Here is a 15,176-nt window from a genome sequence, read left to right on the forward strand (position 1 = left end):
ATGAGCGTTTACACTACGAAAGCAATCCAGTCGAATGCACTTTCGACTGCCACTGGAAGTGATTGAAAGTGGACAAGCTCAAAATGTTTTACACCCCATTTACTCATGTATTCAGCATCGTCCACTTGTGATCCGATTGACCAAAACGCATCTTATACCAGGTGTAAACAGGGCCATAACTTCACAACCACAATGTTCTAGATGAGCTGTGAGGGAACGTCTAGTTCATCAAACTCTTAGTCAAAATCAATTTTCCATGAAATGGCCCTTTACAGTCAATGGAGGAACACATCAATCGTTTGAAGCCTTTGTAGACATTTTCCATCATCATCATATCAAACATGAAATCACACACTATAAAACTATTTGACTACTTCACACAGATCCAAACATGAACAGATCAGCAGCTGTGGGCATTTCCCCAGACACAGCGTGATGACTATCTCAAACAGACTCTCTGACGTGATGACTGAAGAATCCCAGAATAAAGAGTCTTTGTCTCCTCATTCTCATGTTCTGGATACTGCAAGACTTTCATCAGGACTCCAGACCTTACAAGAATCTATTGTGATTCTATACCATCATGAATAACAGGCAACCACCTATCAACAGCTTATTAACACCTTAGCAACAAACCAAATACATTAGAAACCATCTAGCATCATGCTGGCAACTATCCAGAACATCTTAGGAACAGCTTATTAACACCCTAGCAGCAAACCAGATACCTTAGAAACCACTTGGCAACATTCTGAAAACTATCCAGAACATCCAAGAAACTGCTATTTACCACCCTAGCAACAAGCCAAAACCTTAGAAACCATCTAGCATCATGCTAGCAACTATCCAGAACAAAACTATACAGAACATGCTAGGAACTGCTTATCAACACCTTAGCAACAAACCAAGTACCATAGAAACTACTTGGCAACATGCTGAAAACTATCCACAACATCCAAGAAACTGCTTTTTAACAGCCTAGCAACCAGCCAAAACCTTAGAAACCACCTTTCAGCATGCTGTTGACTATCCAGTACACCCTAGCAACAGCTTATTAACACCCTATCAACCAATCTAAAAACCTTAGCAACCACCTAGCGACATGCTCGCGATTAACCAAAATAGCCTAGCAACTGCATATTGCCATTATTGGACAGAACACCCTTAGAACTGCTTATTAACACCTTAGCAACCAAACAAAAAAAACCTTATCAACATGATAGCGATTATCCAGAACACACTAGCAACCAATCAAAAAACCTTAGCAACCACCTAGCATCACTCAGAACGCCCTACCATCCTAGTAAGCGCTTAGATCACCCTAGCATCCATCAGGGAGAGGCATAGCAACCCCCTAGCAATGTCCCACCCAACACCGAGACCAAAACAGCACTGTGTACTGGAACACCCTAGTTGTGCAGCACACCTCAATGGCAGTACAGACAGTAGTGTCGAGATCTAGAGGTGTTTAAACCGTTGAACAGAAGCAGCTGTAATAACGCGAGCAGGCGGATGGGTGGCTGTGGAAGACTGGGATCCAAACAGCAGCCTCAGATCCAAAAGCCAAAAGGAAATATTTATGAGATGTGTAAACGTGTCGCCCTGCTGCTTCTTTCCGCTACCTTGTAAGACATCAAAGAGACTCATTACACCACCGACGTATAGACAGGAGGACGCGAACAGCAGAAGAACAATGACTACTGCTTATCTTGAATTCTCGGCTCAGCCTTTCATTTGTAAAGGTCTGCCCCCTAAAGATTTTTCTAGTCTACCATTAGTCGTTCATTTAAGCCATTAGTCGACAAATTTAATTACTACATAATATACAGCCTATTCCGCATTCAAGCGCACACAAAACACTTGCCGAAAGCACTGGCAAAAGTAATGATTATGAATGGGTCAGAAAAAAAACAGGCGACATTTTAATTATTTATTAATAAACTAGTGTTTTCTGAGTCAGTGTCGGCTGCAAAGATGAAGTTGACGATGCTGCCTCGTCATCTCCGCAGTATAGTGAACGAGAGAAACGCACCTTTCATATGGATTACATAAGCAGAGAGTATTTCTTTTCAATTTGAATTGGCTAGTTTAAAAGTAGACATTTCAAGCATTTATATAGATATATTTCTCATGTCTGTGAGGCATGTAGCCTATACGCTGTAAGAGAAAGTATTTTGAAATGAATGCAACACATATGTCACGGCGGCAATGTCCTAGATAATCCATTAGACTGACTAAATGAGATATTTAATGTTGACACAGCAGAAGACCACAAACATCCTAAAAACACACAGACCACATGAAAGAGTATTTACAGTCTTACCACAGTGATGACCTCCAGATCCTTCAGATATGTTCTCTCTGTAGTCAGGAGCTCTTTGGCGATGAAGTACGCTTTATCAGTTGGGAACCTCTGTGAGCAGGAGAGAGGGACAGAAAAAGCAATTAAATTAAATTAATTGCTTTTTTTCCCCTGTTAAATGAAATTAAATTAAATTAAATTAATCGCACCTAACATTAACATTATTTTGTACATTATTAAAAAATAATGTAAACAACATAAAGACGATATATTTTAAATATTTGTTTAATGGCTTTTTTTTTTTTAATCTTTTTACTAAACACAATGAATTTAGGCCAGTATCACTGATACCAGTACTGATACTGAAGTCTCTATTACATGGATTTTTCCCTTAATTTTAGCCATTAATTATAGCCATTCAATATTGCCGTATAATTGAAAGCTATCAATTTTAAAAATATAACAACTTTTAATTTAAGTGAACTTAAAAAAAAATCTTCACATAAACCAATTGTAATAAATAAATCACATTTAGCTGTGCCTTTAATACATCATGGCTCAACAATTTTTACCTGCCCTGCTAAAATGCACCAAAACGTTTTTGTTGTTATTGACCCATGTAAACTTGTAAACAGTGCTTTAAGATGTTCAGGTAGGTCTTACAGTTAGGCTAAATATACAGATTAAAGCTCTTTTCAGTCAAGAACAGTGAGTGATTTTCTCTATGTCTTTTGTTCTTTGATTAACATTAATGACAGACAGCAGGTTTATTAGGCTGCTGTCACTTTAAGACCTGACGCAGATCTGACACACATCCGATATTCTCACAACTCTTTACGTTCATTTAACACTTTCTAACTCATTTAAGACTGCACTTACGAGAACACTCAACAAAGCAGGAATTTTGACATAATTTTGTGTGTTTTTGTCCGTTCGAGCAAGAAAGAGAATTCAATGCAGCACCGATGCACTGTCTGAAGCAGCATTCTGCATGCATGTTCCGGGTGTTTGTTCACAGAGAGCCGCTTCACAGACAGCGTGCCAGTACAGATTTGAGTTATTTTTTGCATCTTATCACATTTAAGAGCACTTGAATGAATGATAGTGTAATCATATATTGTAGCGCAGCCAAAAAACGGATGCTCTGTTAATTGCATTAAATAATTTCAACACGTTAAAAAATTAACCGCAAAATTAACGTTCATTTTGACAGCCTTAATTTCTATATAAAGATGCCATGAAATCAAACTGAGTGTTTTGTGGCTTTTATGATATTGTCCATTATCTTCAAGGCCATATGCTATTGTACTACTAACAAAGAATAAACTTATAGCAAATATAAGCATAAATTAAATATATTTAAATATAAGCATCTTTCTCTTCTGATAAAAATAGAGCAGAAATATAAAAATAAGGTGACATTGTCCAATAAAATGATTCTCGCTCATTTGCGTGAGCACACACACATGCACACACACACAGTGCGACGTCTCAAAGTAAAACTCTCACTGTTCACTGAGCCGCTCACGCCGCCGCTACATAATCTGCCCTAAATAGACTGGAATTTAGGTTGAGTTTATCTAGGTCTCCTATTCTGAGACGTCCACAGAGACACTTGACCAAAATGCACTGGCACTTCTGATGATAAAACACTTTTAAAGCAGTTTTTCCATCATAACCTTAATTTGTCTAGAGCACCTTTAATTCAAGCACAGTGAAGTTTAAAGGGGAAATTAGCTGAGGGACCTTGAAATCGACTGCTGAGGAGACGATTGCTGTTATTCATGAACTACACAAGGAGGTTGCTTTGACTGACAAAAATAATAACAGGGTCCAAATGTAACTTTTTGACATAAAAGAGAGAAACTAACTGCCCTTAAAGTATTTTTTAGCAAGAAAACTAGTGGCAATATATTGGTCAGGCACATTTATCGGCCAATATTTGATCTTTATGAGTGAATTTTGAGTAAATACTAAGTAAAATAAAGTTCTCAGCAATTTCCTGCATGTCATAATTTTTTTGCACAGCCACAAACCCAATTATGAAAGTGTGTGCACACTTATGCAGTTAGTTATTCCAAGTTTTTATTTTTATTTTCTCTGAAATGTGCCACTTTGGTTTTCAGAGGCACTGCATAGGTTGTAATTTTTATATTAAATGTGCAAAAGTACTTGACATGATTTATCTTTGTTTCATTTTTTTTTTACATCACAAAAACCAGCTGTTTTAACAGGGGAGTGTAGACTTTTTATGACAGTATAATATATAGCAGGGGTGTCCAAATTTGGTCCTGGAGGGACACTGTCCTGCAAAGTTTAGCTACAACTCGCCTGGAAGTTTCTAGTATGCTTAGTAAGACTTTGATCAGCTGGTTCAGGTGTGTTTAATTAGGGTTGGAGCTAAACTCTGCAGGACAGTGGCCCTCCAGGAGCAGGATCGGACACCCTTGGTATATAGTTTATCACTATGTTGCTGAAAACCCATCACTATACTATCATCAGCAAGGACCAGACTACCACATACCACAGAATAAACCACATAATGTAGCAGCAAACATCCAAAGTGACCCACCAAAGTCAGTTTTTACTAGCACATGGTGCTCAAATACTATCCCCTCCCCAAAAGACAAACCTTCCTCCGAACCTCGTCCTCGTCGTCTGTGCGGATGAAGCCGGCGTCGGTCAGTAAGGGGCTGGTGAGAGGAGAAGGCTGCCGTCCATCTGGACTTTGGCCAGTGCTGAGACTCTGTTTCTGGCCGTTTACCATCACCCTGCCTGCAGACGGAGACTCGTTGTGCTGAGGGCTCTTGGAAACTGGACCTACAGGAGAACAGGCAGGTCATGTTAAGCCTTTAAGTATTGCAGACTTGATAATCAAATAGCAGATGGACTTACGGCACTAAGTAAATGCAATCGAATACCAGGGTACAACATGTAAATGTCGTAAAACTACCCTGCTGAAAAAGAAGCAAAGCTAGTGACCAGCAAGCATTTAGACCACCAGAATTCTTCACTAGCAAGACTTCTAGGTCAACAGTTTTACCAAAAAGACTACAGCGAATTGATCAAACTGCATGGCTATAATGATCCAATAAGCTTGGACTAGCATGCAAATTCATACCAGTGTAAGCTGGTCTTTTCTGCAGGGTAATTTTGACATTTTTATCCTTAACACTACAAGTAAAGATTCTTGATTTATCAAGATCATTGCCAAGGGGTGAAGCTGCACAACACATTGTGTTTAGAAATGGACTATGGCTGACAGCACCACATCGGGATCCAGACATGAGTGAGTCACACCATCCCAGTCTGGGATTTCCGCCTGAGGACACTGCCGAGATATATAACACATTCCCTGGGTGATGGGGAGGGGAACATGTTTTATCTTCAGACCACTACGTTCACTACACAAGTACATTCACATACTTGCCCAACAACGTTTCGTGTCCCATGCCTTGGCACGAATTGGATGCGACATGCGAACCGGGACATTTCAAATGCACCGAGTGTCCACAGCGCAGCCATTATTGAGGAAGATGGAAGAGCCGCAAATCTGGTGACAAAGGCCTTGTGGTGGCACGCACACATGCGTCGTCAAACATGCAAAACAAACAACTAGAACCACTACGGCTACTCTACCACAAGACAAGACACATGAGGGGGGCGCTAACATCTAAGGGTGACCGTCAGGCATCGGAGTAAACATCTGGAGTCCCGCTTCACAAGTACCAAATTTTATTGCTACTAATGCACATTCATTTACAATGTTAAAGTGTTCCAGAAATTAATAAGACAAGGGAAGAGTAGTGAAAAGGTTTTGGAGTAGTTAAAAAAAAAAACAACAGACATCAATCATACAGAACCTGTGAACAGGCATCGAGAAAATGAACAACCTTGCAACTTTAGAAAGTCCATTTGTAAGTGCTACAGGATTGTAACAGGGAGGAATAGTTTAAAGGCTAACTTTCCATTGCTTACCTGGTTATTCTAGTACAGTCTACGTCAGATGGTTTGTAAACACATACACTTATGGTTAATTGTTTTGCATATGTGCCACAGTGATAGCACTGTTAATTATGAGTGTTTTAAAAAAAGTACAAATACAATATATTACACAAATATATCTGGAACTTTTCATATACCTCAGCAACATACATTTCATACTGAAAAAATCTGGAGGAATCACAGGCTGAAAAAGAGTGAATCATTCAATACTGCTACGGTATTCTGATAAAATCTAAAAGAAAGTTAAATCACATTTTAGTGTAACTTACAAAAAGCTAGGAATGCTACTTTGGTCACTGACAATGATAAATTACAGATCACTGGGAACGCTGGGACAGTGAAGATTATATACATTCATATTAACAGTGGCGTAAACTAGCGCTTTCCAATCAATATCGTCAATGCTTTCTTTTCATGTAACGGGCCCAAAAAATGCAGTGGTCCTGCAAATGACTTCACAAACACTTTCGAAAACTTTTCACTGACATAATATTGCCATGCAAAAGTAAAGAATACTTCTCAAAAGAACAGGAAAAGTTGGCATTTGGAAAATAAGATTATATTTTTAAATCAATATAAGATTTTTAGACAGGATTGTGAAAATTATACTACACAATAGGGGTGAAACGGTACATGTATTTGTCCCCGAACCATCACGGTACGGACATCACGGTTCAGTGCATACAGTCAGACGACAAATACAGTCAGTCACGATCCACACTCCAATCCAGAAGGTGGCGCGTGAGGTAATGCAATGCTGTTTGCCAACCGCCACAACAGGAAAAAGTGCAGAAGAAGAAGAACAGATGATCTATGCATAGATGTATTTACATGTAATATCTCAACAAGTGTTTAGACCGCTGAAAGAAATCAACAAAACAGCTTGAGAATAATATCTCACGTAGGATTACATTTACGAACTGTGACTTTAATACCGAGGTACGTACCGAACCGTCATGTTTTTGCACCGTTACACCCCTACTATACAAGCATGTGAATGCAAATGCTTTCCCTAATACATCAGAAGGCAATAAGCAAAAACCGAGAGCGAAAGTGCAAAAACGTATGGATAAAAGGTCCGATTGAACATTGAAGTTGAAGGACATTTTAGACAGCTCTTGGAAACCTTTCTAATCTTTTCAGACTTCACATGCTGAGCCTCACAAGTTTCTTACTCTGAGTCTGTCCAAATCTCACCTACATCCATCTCCACTTTAAAAGACCACTGCTTTTTAAGGGTCCCGTGTCAATGCCAAGTCTTTTACACATGTGAAAAGGACAGGGCAGCAAAATGCTGGAGACAAGGACAGGTTGACATGCTTCCAGGAGAGAGGGAAAAAAGACAAGGCGAGGCATTCCAGAGGTACATGCTGCAAGAACAGTGCTGACATTGGGCAGGAGAAGTCTTAAAAGCAATGCAACCTGAGCACAGGTTAATATACTCAGAAATCGAGTGAACATCAAGCATTGCAAACGCACCGCAGACAGATGACATTGATGAGGCGTGCCAGAGACACAGCTGTTTGTTTAGGAAAAAAAGAAATTAAGCAGCGAAGCAAAACAAAATAATATGAGATCTTTACAATGTCATATTTTTTTTAAGGAGTGATGCATGCTGGGAAATGGGCAGGCAAACATGACAGTGCCACCAGATCGGTACAAACGCCATAGATACAGAACTTACAACTTCTACTAGTTCCCAAAAAACCCAAAGAAACAATAACAAAGCTAGCATGAAAACATCACTGTTTCTTATCTCACGTTTTGTCTACACAATCTCTCAATGTATCTAATATACCACACACCCAACCAGTATGATCTATTTATATGACAATACAAGCTTAGTTCAAGTTTATACACAAGTTAGCCATCAGAATATTGAAGTGCCAACTGTAAACCAGCTAGCCTATCTGTGACATTTAATTGCTATTGCATAAACACATTAGCTTCTGTAAGCTATGGCTAACAGAAAAGTATTTACAGATTAAGTAAATGTATGGCATCTTTCAGTATTTTTTGTAATTCCTTCATTCTACAAGACTGTCAAAGAAATATTTCACAATATTAAACTTTTGGCAATACTCAATGACTAACTGTTTAGCAGTAATATGGGTAACGTTTTAGCAGCTCTAATCAGCTTTCATTCTCTATGTTTACAATCATGGCACTTTGCAGTAGGACCTTCAATTTGTCATTATTCTGAAGTTAATCTTTAAAGAGTAATAGTTATGAATTGTGCATATTTGAAATATTAAAGTATTTCCTTTAGGTAGAACAGTCTTCTTCCTAAACCCTCCAAATCTTGCAAAAATACCATCATTGGTAATCTTGTTCATCTTGAAATGTGTATTATTTGCTCAAATAGTGCCACTAAATCTGCCAAACAGATAGCTGTGCCCCAATTGGTTAATGCTATTTCAGGCCATACTATGCCCACTAGCGGCACTGAAACTACACAACACACCTTTAGGTATCTTGACCGGGCCTCCAAGTGGCAAAATGGGTGTAGAGTCAACCAACAACCAGGCACACTTCACCTTCTCTAGCAGTTAAAGGATTGCGCCCTATCCTCATCATTGATGGGATAACCATAGCCATCTTCACCTCCTTGGCCCTCGTCCTCCAGTTGGAGACTGCCAAAGGAGAACTTGCTTCGGGGCATAGGGGAGGAATTGGCTGCCCCAGGGTTTCCATAGACAAGGGGCTGACTGTAAGAGTTGCTGCCTGCATCTGACTCTGTATCACTAGACTCCGTTCCACTACTAGTGGAACCATCAATCATATGAACTGGGCTGCTGTGGTCATTAGCACTTAGCCGGCTTCCATAGAGTCGCTGGACATTGCTGGACCGGGCTTGGCTAGGTGCTCCAAACCCATTAGCAGCAACACGGCGCTCTAGGGCGGCCATACGTTCAGCCCTTGAGACCCCTGATCGCAGTTCATTGGCCGGGGTTGAACTTAACTGGCTCAGAATCATGGGGTCAGTGTCAGAACGGTTGCGCATGCCATTGTGGAGTTTCTGCAAGTGTGGGGATCGATTGACAATTGGGGAGTAGCTACCGTAATGTTGAGCCTCGCTCCCGGCTCGGCCATTGGTAAGGTAATGGCTACCGTCATCCCAACGGCGACGACTACTATAGCCGATCTGCTCTGGATGGTTCAGGGAGTTCGTTTTGTGAAAGCTGCTTATCACCGGGCTACAGTTTGCACTCCGGGAACCAACTATGTGACCGGAAGGTGACACCAGACCACGTCTATCCATACCTTGAAACAATTCATCCACCAAGGTACTGCTCAGGGGTAAAGCAGTGCGTGATGATCCGTTACCGCAAAACGACCCATTAGACAATTGACTACCACTGAAGGTGTCTGAACTCTTCCCCAACTGATGGGTGGTCAAAGGAGACTCCCTAAATCTAGACTTGCTTGCCCCTTGTCCATTGTGCTGACCGTTTCCATAACCATTACTCTTGTTTGTTCTACGGCCGGTTGGCTCAACCTCATCATTGTCATGTGTGTGGGAGTGAGACCTGGTGACGCGGCCTTTGACCACATCATATTCGCTATCTATGTCACTGCAGTCGATGTAAGGTATCGAGGAGCTGCTACCCTTGGCAGTATGCGATGCTAGACCTGTGCTCAGATGCTCGGCCTGCTGCTTGGATGGGGATGGCTTTAATCGAGCATCTGCCTCATCGTGGGTCCCGTTTCGGCATCCGTTGGTCTGTGAGGTTAGGCTTCCAGTGTAACGCTGGAGAGCCGGGTTTTCAACAGTCACTTCGGTGCGCCCGATAGGTGAATCCGCCTGTTGTCCTGAAGCACTGGCATTCCTCTGCAACATGTAGAAAGATTTGAGAAGGAAGAGGATAAGAGGCATAAAACAAGTCAACAAGAAAATGCAAGCCATTTAACTAGGACATTCTATACCAGAATGGAAGCAGACCAAGTTACCAAAGGCAGAGCAAGTTAGTACAATTTGGTTGAACTTTACTTTACTTTTGAAAAACACGCAACGATGAATCGTTCACAATAAGACTAGTAATGTGTATTAGGAAAGTAATTGGGGTCGATTTTGATGTTGACTTTAAGCTTGTATACTATGTGATATTTTAATGCATTCCTACACTAGATTACACTCACCTCTACTTGACCCTCAGCACACAGCCTTGGTGGAAATGGAGAAAGACCACTGTTGGACTGAATTTTACTGTGTTTTCTGAGGATGGAAGATTGGAAACAATTAGCAAGGGGTTTTTCTAAGGGGATCTCCTCACTAGGTTCAAAACTGTGGCCCTATTTCCACTCAGCTATGGATTTTGGCTGATTGGATTACTATACAATAATGAAAAGGCCTTGACTACTGCGCATTGAATACGACAATACTGCTAGACAACAGCTAGATTTGTACATCTAGTGCTTAAAAACCTTGATGCTGCGTGATATTAGGGTGATGTGGGTGGTTGATAAGGCATAGCTAAGCGGGGTTTTTGGGTATTTTGAGTGATTACAGGTCGTTCTGGGTGGCTTACTGGTTAATAGTAAAAAGAAGCACTCAAATATCTATGACATATTTTTAGAAAAATGTTTTAGCCTGACATTCCACCTGGTGAAAATGCTAAATGGAGATATATTTATGTGGCTTGAATAGAATACAGATAAATCATATGTGGGTGTCATTAAAAAAAAAAAATCTTGAAGTGGCATGTAAATGAGGCAATGAACGCATAATTTGATTTATCTCAATAAAGGTTCTTGGGAAACAGATAACCGCACTCATACTCCGTCTTTCCCATTGGTGTGTTGATTGTTTTGGAGGGAAATGAAATTCAGCAGAAAGGTAGTGACATTTAGACAAAAGGTCAACAGAGAAATCTCACCTTTCAAATGGAACCTTTTTGAATTCTGAGTCCTTTACATAATCAATCACCTGCCTTTGTGTGCGGCCACTGATGAGACAAAACATGACAGACAGGTTCAAAAACAAAGAAGGAAGCAGAAAATGTGCATGTCAAAACATTATCCATCTGGCAAGAACTGAGACCTTCTTGCACTCTGATTATTTAGCAAATAAATACAGGGAAAAAAGTTACAGATTTGAAATGTACCTTAATGGTAAAGTTAATTTCTGATGATGTGCTAAACTGCATAATTTAAGTTCATTTATCTGCACAATTTGTTACCTAAACCTGAAGGAGGAACCCCTGGTGAACAAAACAGGTTTGGGCTTGGGTTTGGGTTCTTCGAACAGGCGGAAAAAGGCATGGTACTCCACACAAATCTTCCAAAACACCTTGCAGCAGTCTCTGCTTCCCATCATGAACTCAAGAGTATCCTGACAGTTACTCTGCTATAGAGAACAGAGACATTTTGTCTTATTTTTCCTATTAAAACACCTAAATTAGAGGGCAACTGGACAGAAAATGATTTATGCAAGTACAAAAAGTTATTTGTGAATCCAGTACTCAAGACATACTGTAGCTTTGAGTTGAGACATTCAGATACTGCTATAAAATAATCAAACTAAAAAAGAAAGCACTTACATTTAAATCAGGTCGTAGTTTTATGAGAAAGCGCTTCCTCTTAAAACTCAGCTTGCGGACTTTAGACCAGTTGAAACCATTTATTTTGGTGTGTCCCTTTAGAAGTCATATGAAAAAGATATAAAAGTGCATTTAGGGAGAATTTAAGACAATGGGAAAACTTCAATAAAAGCAGAAATGAGTTACTATCTTTGTTCCAGGATAAACCTCATTACTCATCTCATATAGCTACAATGGGTGAAACTTTAAATAGTATGCTTCTTTATTTAGACAAAACTCTGCAAACTTACTTGAAAAACCAGCACACCAGAATGAGCCACGGCGAGGCTGAGCTTTGTACCCTCTCGATCTTTTGCGGGGTGAAGACGCACTCCGTACATCTCAAGTCTTCGTGCGATCTCCAAAAGCTGGTAGTCCGATTCAGCTGGAGTTTGGCCGCTGTGGAAAGGTTAAATTGTACAAAATTAAGCCTTTTTTTTTTTTTTTTTTTTCACAAAACATATGTTTGTGCAAAGAATCTCTACTAGATTGATAGATAAATAAGCTTAATAAGTACGACCTCAACACTCTATACATAATTTCAGAATCAACAGATCTTTTATCATTTCTTATAATTGCTGATGAAACCTGCTCACTGATAAATATCACACAGTATACTGCACCTCCTACATTAAAAATGGGTTGAACTTTAAATGTCAAAGCAATCCACAAATTGTACTCAATTACCAACTCCCTGAACAATCTGCTTAATCAGAAAAGACAGAGGGAATTTTGCTAAATAAGAAGCTCCTTGATAAGTGGCAATAAACAGCACACTCATCATTTAATGCTGATGTTAAGTTTGCTTTCAGATGGACCGTATTGCATTAAAATCCAAGCATACTTCAAACCAAATAACAGGTTTGACTTCACTTTGAGTCATGACTTCACACTCACACGTGTTTCCGATGGTATTCAATGATCTTGTCCATCAGAGTGTCCTGCTCTGGAATGTACTTGTTGTTGAGTAGATGTTGTTTACATTGAACCTCATCAAAGTCTCCAATCTCAGCTGTAACCATAGAAACAGAGAATTTTAATATGCACATATTTTATATATGACACACACATACACATAAACATGTTTGTTTGTGTGTGTATTATATATACACTGTATATATATATATATATATATATATATATATATATATATATATATATATATATATATATATATATATATATACACTGTGTATATATATATATTTTACATATTACACACATAATGTTATATACAATATAAACATGTTTGTTTGTGTGTGTGTATTATATGTACACTGTATGTATATATATATATATATATATAATACACACTGTATATATATATATATATGTGTATAAATAATTAACACATACACAATATTATATACAATATATACAATGTTAATGTTTATTTTAATATATGAAATTCTTTCAATATTTAATTCTAATAGAGTCACTGCTATTATATGAGCTTTACATTTATTTATGTTTTTTTTTTTTAATTAAATGGTTTAAATGTTTTTTTGTTTTGGTTTATATCACTGGTCAGTCTTTTGATTCTGATACTACTCTAGTCCTTATTATGCTCAACAGTGGTTTCCATAGCAACTACCCAGTCTATGATGTGGTGATGTGGAAGCAAAGCTTGTTTGACATGATCTGAACATGGTTTTGCTTGAGCGACAACACAGAGTATAATCTGATCCATCCACCCAATGACAGCGCCGTCATTTAAATAAACCACCAGGAATTCTGCTGAAGCATCAGCTTGACAATGCGAAGTCTACAACAAGATTAATGCACTAAAACATGCTGCTTTGTGGTATATATGATAATTATTATAATGTATTTTGTGTCCAATGCATCTGTTTTCCTAAACACAATTATTGACCTATTTTCAGCTCCCTAATGTATTTGTGTGAATGTCTTTGACTGCGTTTGACTGTATGAATTGTGCCAAAATCATCAAACTGAATCCGATGAAAGTGCAAGACGACCATATCGACCTAACAATGAAACTCCAAAGAATCTATTACAGAATTTAGTCATTGATTATAATTAGGCCTACTACAGTAGTATGCTATGTATTATTTCTTATCCTACTTTTGACCAAATCTATCTAGCTTACTTTAGAGGCAGATGCACAAATTGAACCACATATCGTATTTCGTAAAGAATCAAAATTAAATTGAATCTTTGTCAGAGTAAATATTTACACCCTTATTGCTGTTAAAAAGTCTTGTATGTCTTACACTGCACTATATGAGCCACCAGCAGGGCGGCGCTGCTTTCGTTACAGGTCAAACGTCCACAAGCGAGGTCATGCTTGATCTGCAAGGCGAAAAGATACCTGTCGACAGAGAGAAGGACATAATTAGCGAAGAGCCTGAATCAGAATGACAGACAGTAAATCAATGTAAAGGTTTCAGTACAGCGACAGATGCTCATTGAGTGAATTACAATCAATTTAATGTGTGCAACAATTACGTAATTGATTTCAATAAAGTTTGATGTCAGCAAGGTAACAAGCTATTTTAAGCATTTTTAATGTAATTTAACTTTTTAAAATCAATATTCTCTGGAATTTTCAGGAAACAGATCAGAGGGCAGAAAACAAGTCCTTGTGTTTGAAGGTTAGCCTCACTTCAGTCATGCTTTAATAGCATCTTCTCATGACGCTAAGTGCAGCCGTGAACTATAAAGAGACGTTCTAATTGAGTTTGGCAGCGTTTCTCTTTCAGTATGTCCATCTGTTATTGTGCTGCTGCCAAACACATTTACTGAACCACAACAGAATCATTATTCAGTTGATTATATGATCGAACAGGACTCACGGCTCAACAATAACCATATTTTCTGCTGGTCCAGTCGGATCAAAGTCCATATTTTTTTTCTTGTGTGTGTGTGTGTACTGTATGCATACATATATATACACACACATTTTATACATTTACAAACTTTTATGTTAGATGACATTAATCAATTTGACAGCACTAGTTTATTACAAAAAAAATTGTCAACAGAAACTATTATTGAGGCTTTTGTGTTGTAAATTGTAATAATAGCTGGATATACTAGATATAGCTGGATATTTAAATGTAACTAACTGCATAAAATCAGAATTTGTGCTTTAGATTCTGTATGTATAATATATATGTATAATATCAGTTTTGCTGTTTTAAATCTTTTGTTTTTAATACAAGCTACATAATGCCGACATTTGTTATGAACAATCTAATCTGTTGGTTTGTGTCCTTCAAGTTTTTGATACAAAAACAAAATAATCAAATGAGATGAAGCGCCATCAT

The 15,176-nt window shown here is 38.5% G+C and overlaps 1 protein-coding gene across 1 annotated transcript in view; it reads right to left on the reverse strand.

Moving 5' to 3' along the window:
* farp1 (FERM, RhoGEF (ARHGEF) and pleckstrin domain protein 1 (chondrocyte-derived)) overlaps window positions 1-15,176 on the reverse strand; it is an 80,613-nt gene that overhangs the window by 16,309 nt on the left and 49,128 nt on the right. The window contains exons 6-15 of the mRNA XM_051889313.1: window positions 14,121-14,218; window positions 12,784-12,898; window positions 12,138-12,285; window positions 11,848-11,943; window positions 11,488-11,654; window positions 11,185-11,253; window positions 10,448-10,523; window positions 9,917-10,139; window positions 4,935-5,122; window positions 2,324-2,413 (exon numbers count right to left, since the gene is read on the reverse strand). Of these exons, the coding sequence (XP_051745273.1) occupies window positions 2,324-2,413; window positions 4,935-5,122; window positions 9,917-10,139; window positions 10,448-10,523; window positions 11,185-11,253; window positions 11,488-11,654; window positions 11,848-11,943; window positions 12,138-12,285; window positions 12,784-12,898; window positions 14,121-14,218 (1,270 nt within the window). The remainder of the gene's footprint in view (window positions 1-2,323; window positions 2,414-4,934; window positions 5,123-9,916; window positions 10,140-10,447; window positions 10,524-11,184; window positions 11,254-11,487; window positions 11,655-11,847; window positions 11,944-12,137; window positions 12,286-12,783; window positions 12,899-14,120; window positions 14,219-15,176) is intronic.

The sequence above is a fragment of the Ctenopharyngodon idella genome, chromosome 1 (genome assembly GCF_019924925.1).
Source record: "Ctenopharyngodon idella isolate HZGC_01 chromosome 1, HZGC01, whole genome shotgun sequence".
Classification (NCBI taxonomy): Eukaryota; Metazoa; Chordata; class Actinopteri; order Cypriniformes; family Xenocyprididae; genus Ctenopharyngodon; species Ctenopharyngodon idella.